Source organism: Galeopterus variegatus, unplaced genomic scaffold (genome assembly GCF_000696425.1).
Source record: "Galeopterus variegatus unplaced genomic scaffold, G_variegatus-3.0.2 Scaffold5304, whole genome shotgun sequence".
In the NCBI taxonomy this organism is placed as follows: Eukaryota; Metazoa; Chordata; class Mammalia; order Dermoptera; family Cynocephalidae; genus Galeopterus; species Galeopterus variegatus.
Window position 1 is genome coordinate 109,581 of NW_007731415.1, and position 4,926 is coordinate 114,506.

Below are 4,926 nucleotides of genomic sequence, written 5' to 3' on the forward strand. Positions count from 1 at the left end.
TTTTTTTAAAACAGAAATTCCATGTCTTATTAAAATGGCATTTTTCTAATGGTGCCAATAGATTGGTATATAAATAACCATCAACCTCACTATATGAAACAATATATTTGAAAGTATATAAATATGCTATTATAGTTATATTATTACATTACCAACAATATTTTTACAATATAAACTAACATCTACAAACCATTCCAATGTTCACTGTTAAAACAATGTTAGATGTGCTTACTCTTTTCACTACTCTTAATAAAAAATTACTTTTCCCATTTTTATACCTAGTAAAATGAAAATTCAGAGTTTTCTCAACAGAGTAATTACTTTGGAATGACAAATCAAATTCTCATTGTGGTTTTTTAATCCTCTCGAGCTTTATGAATAATGAGGTCTATTGAAAACTTAAAGACTACATTTTTTTTCTCTTGGAGGGTGTGTCTCATTCAGTGAATGAACATTAAGGAGCCATTGACCTGTGGGAGAATCTTATATTTCCTTTCAAATGAAAGGCATCAGGCGGTAACCCCACCTAAGGCAGGAGGAATGACTCGAGCAGTATTGAGAAGTGTTTCGTAAGTGCTTGCTTACCCTGGCGTCTGTATCAGCCAAGTCTTCATTCACACTAAGATCCTCACATCGGTCACCCTGAAAAAAAAATCCCATTACAGCTCTTCTGTAACATGTAATCACATGATTTACTTCATTCTCTTAAAACCAGATAAATAATATTCTTGGAGAAAAAAGAGAGCTAAGGATATCTTGTCATTTGCGACAACATGCATAAACTTGAGGGACACTATGCTAAGTGAAATTATCCAGACAGAGAAAGACAAAAACTTCACAACCTCACTTATATGTGGAATCTAAAAAAAGTTGAACTTACAGAAGTACAGGGTACAATGATGGGGAGTAAGAGGGCAGGCAGGGAGGGAAGGAATGGGGAGTTTTTGGTCAAAGGGTACAAAGTTTCAGATAGATGAGAGAAAAAAGGTTTGATTTCTATTGCACAGCAGTGACTATAGTCAATAACAATGCATTGTATATTTCAAAATAACTAAGAAAGTAAATCCCAGATATCCCACCACAAAAAGTGATGGATATGTTAATTAGCTTGATTTAATCTTTCCACATTGTATACATATCAAAACATCACATCGTACCTCATACATATACCTAATTACAATTTGTCAATTAAAAATAATAAGAAGGAAATAAACACAAAAAAGAGAGTTAGTTACTCATTTCTAGAGAAAGCAAGAAAGCTCTAATCTAAAATCTAATTCTTCATAAAAGAAGCAGCATTTCCTAAAGTATTTGAGTCATACCTTAGCAAGGGAAAGCAAAGCCTTCTGAAAATCTCCAGAGGTGTCTGAGGTGATGTCTTTGGCTAGATCTCTCTTCAGTTCTGAGAAATAAGAAAAATAGATTTTGCAGTAAACTACTGATAAGCAATGATAATAATATGATAATGTCTGACATCTCTATATTGGCTTATAATTTACAATGTCATAATACACAATGACTGACTATTGGAACACTTCCATATATTGCCATCTTTTAATGAAAATAGAGAAACTAGAGGAGGTGAAATTTGGGACCATCGCATTTATTTCCTATAGGCAGTGGAAGCAATTTAGATAATATTGTGAATGAAAACCTACAGTCATAAAGCTTTTGCTAATAAGAATAAGTTGCATAAGTGCACCTTCCAAATAATTAATTCTAAAATACGACATGGCAAAATTTAAGCAATAGGATGAACAGAAAGTTACATAAACAGATAAAACAGAGGTACTTGTTGGAACACAAATTATTTACTTTAAAAATAATAAATATCTATTACATAATATAGTCTAATTATATATTTATGTGTATGTAAAGAACTCTTTGTCTAGACACCTCTACTGAACTATGGAAAATAATGCTGTAATAGCAAAAAATTAACTAAATTTGTGATTGACTAGAAAAGAGGGTAATTTAATAAGCTACCACTTAATTTAATTAAGCTTCCATTTAATAAGGACTGCATCTTGGGTATAATGGAGAAATATGGATATTTACCTTTGTAAACTATGTTTTATTAAGCAAAAAAGTAATAATAATGCCTCTTTTGATTATTATCACTGATACATGAATCTAAGATAAACACTGGTAATGAGACAAAAATTGTAGAAAATGAGGTTAAAAGCCTCCTTATTTTTGATTCCTTTATTAAATTGCTCTGAAAATCATATACAAGGGCTGTTGTATTCTCTATTCTTGGTATGAGAATCAAGCAGAAAGACCCTCTACAGTGCCACATATTAGGGTGGGAAAACAGAAAAGCCAGAGAATTGGGGAAACTAGAGAAGGAAAATAGTAAAAAATTTGCAGCTATCCTCTTTTAGTGCTGAGCATATCGTTTAAATGAGATGTTTCATTGATGAAATAAAAAGAGCCATGACTAGTCTTTCATCCCCATGAATTTAACTAGAGATAAGGAATAATTGAATCATTTATGTTCATAATGGTAAAGTTAAGGTTTTCAACAGAAAATTATAAAATTATTCTTTACCTTTTCAAGGACACGTAAAGACTATTTTGTTTAGAGGGTTTTTTGGGTATAAAAACAATAAAACATTTTCATAAAATAAATCTCAGAATAATAGAAAATGTTTTTAGAAAATTATTTAAATTCAATGCTCTGATTGAGGTTTCCATTGCAATAATATGTAACCATTTGCCCTATAAGTACATTTTCTGTTAAAGTGCAAGCTTGATGAGGTCTGGGATATTGTTTCCCCTGTCAGCATCCTGGAAACTTGAACATGTCCTGATCACAGTGTGTGCATTCGATAGACATGTGCCAAACAATAAAGAAATATTCAAATATGTAAGGTTTCCAAAGCCTCCATAATTAACATCCACATTCAATTTTAAGAAAGTACATCAAATTTCCTTTCCAACTAAGGCACTTGGACTGTTGGACATTACAACTTACCCTCTCTGTAGACTCTGTTAATTTCCCTGATTTCTCTGTTATTTCTTGATGCCAAAATTTCGATCAGAGTGTCTTCATCCGTTCCAAGGCCCTGCATTGAAAGAACAGAAAAGATGAAATGTAGAAAAATCTTCATTCAAGAACACCAACTAGTTTTTGTGTCCCAAATTTGTTTGAATCTGTCATTTAGTAAATTTCACTCATAATATTTAATAATTATAATAAGCTCTATCTATTATATTGCTCTAAAACAAAATGGGTTTGTAGCCAATACTTGGATGTAAAGGTAGTTTTAAAACTGCAGATATATGACTCATGCAATAACATCACGATGAGGGTGTTAGTACCAACACTTATGTTTTCATGTATGTATTACTTTATTCACTGAATTATTAATGTATTCATTCATTGAATTACCACTGGTTGACAAGCATTGTACTAGATGTTTAAGGTACCATAGTCAGCATAACCAGACTTGCCCTATACATTCTCTCGAGGAAGGGAGTTTTGCTTAAATCGGGTGGTTTACCTTCATGGCAGCACGGAGTTCATCAGCATCAAACTGAGCTGGAGTTTTTAGTAGAGCCAAGGCAACTTCCTCAAGGTGACCAGTAAGGGCTTTCTTCAGAGCTTCATCCAGGGGCTGTAGAAAAGAGATTAGCATTAGGGCTTTTAAGTGGTTATAACAAAGATGGTGTTCCTGATCTTTAGGTCATCTTTCTACTGATCTTTTAGAGTTGACTTCCTTTCACATAGAAAAGCATACCAGATATTTAGGAATGTAATCTTAATATTTTAGATCCAGAGGGATTAGAACAAAATTTACTGAATTCTTTGATAACCTCTTAAAGGATAGGATTCTTAATCTTTTATACAGGGGAGAAATCACAAAGCGCAAAACATAGGTGCTGTTTGTTAACAGAAAACAGTATAAAAATACTTTAAAAATAATGTATTAATAATGTTTCCAACCTTTGCGGTTTTCATTACTCAAAAAGCACTATAATCATACATGGCCATCATATAGTTTTCTAATCGCACTGCTTAAAAGGAAAAAGAAAAAAAAACCCTATATTTGATATAAAAGATATAAAGCTTACTTTTAAAGTAAAATTTTATATAAATTTTACATTTAGGCATTAAACAGCTCAGTTTGAACTTTAACAGAAGACACATTTCAATCAGAACATATTTCTTACTACCAATAGTAATCTTAACGTTCAAATTAAAGATTTGTCTTCAGAACATCACATCTGCAAGGAACTTACAATAAGACGACCAATGTACAAAACGAGTACATTTGATAAAATTGATTCAATTGCAACAAAGTGGATAAATACTGCAATCTCAGCCTTGGATGCAATGGGACAACAACAGTGGTTAGAAACTGCAAGAACTAGGTAACTACGCTTCAGAATCCATGTTTAAACTTAAATACAACTGAAATTAAATATCTACCGTGACCACTGTAACCTACCTTTCCTTTTTCCTGGAGGTATGCTGCTTTGATCTGTTGACGCTGAGCATTGTTTCTCTTAGTTAGAATGTCAATGATGGTCGCTTCATCCACACCTGGTAAGACAAGGCCACCAGTCTTTAAAATCAATTTTCCTCATTATCAATTGACATAAAATGATTTATTATCAAGATGCTCCAAATGAAGTTCTTAACGAACTAAGAAGTATATCAGCTTGGGAAATAGATGCTACACACATATTAAAGGAATGACATTCCATTCATTGGAATGAGAAAGGAAGAGGCCATTAATTGTTTCTTGCTCTCCGTGTTGCAGTCTCTGATCCTATGTCAAACCCTAAATGTGAGAGGAGATGTTCATTTCAGCAGAGTTTCTGCTAGAAATAAGCTGGTTAAGGGTATCTGTTGTAGCAGTGGACATTCCACTGATTTTACCAAAATTTCCTAAGTGCTGAGAAAGGCAATATATCTTC

General features: G+C 32.7%; 1 protein-coding gene across 1 annotated transcript in view; it reads right to left on the reverse strand.

The window, feature by feature from the left end:
* Window positions 1–4,926, reverse strand: part of LOC103604648 (annexin A1-like) — a gene marked incomplete at its 3' end in the record, with an annotated part of 46,445 nt that overhangs the window by 32,726 nt on the left and 8,793 nt on the right. Inside the window, exons 4-8 of the mRNA XM_008589221.1 lie at window positions 4,455–4,549; window positions 3,507–3,620; window positions 2,978–3,068; window positions 1,323–1,402; window positions 586–642 (exon numbers count right to left, since the gene is read on the reverse strand). Coding sequence (XP_008587443.1) covers window positions 586–642; window positions 1,323–1,402; window positions 2,978–3,068; window positions 3,507–3,620; window positions 4,455–4,549 — 437 coding nt within the window. The remainder of the gene's footprint in view (window positions 1–585; window positions 643–1,322; window positions 1,403–2,977; window positions 3,069–3,506; window positions 3,621–4,454; window positions 4,550–4,926) is intronic.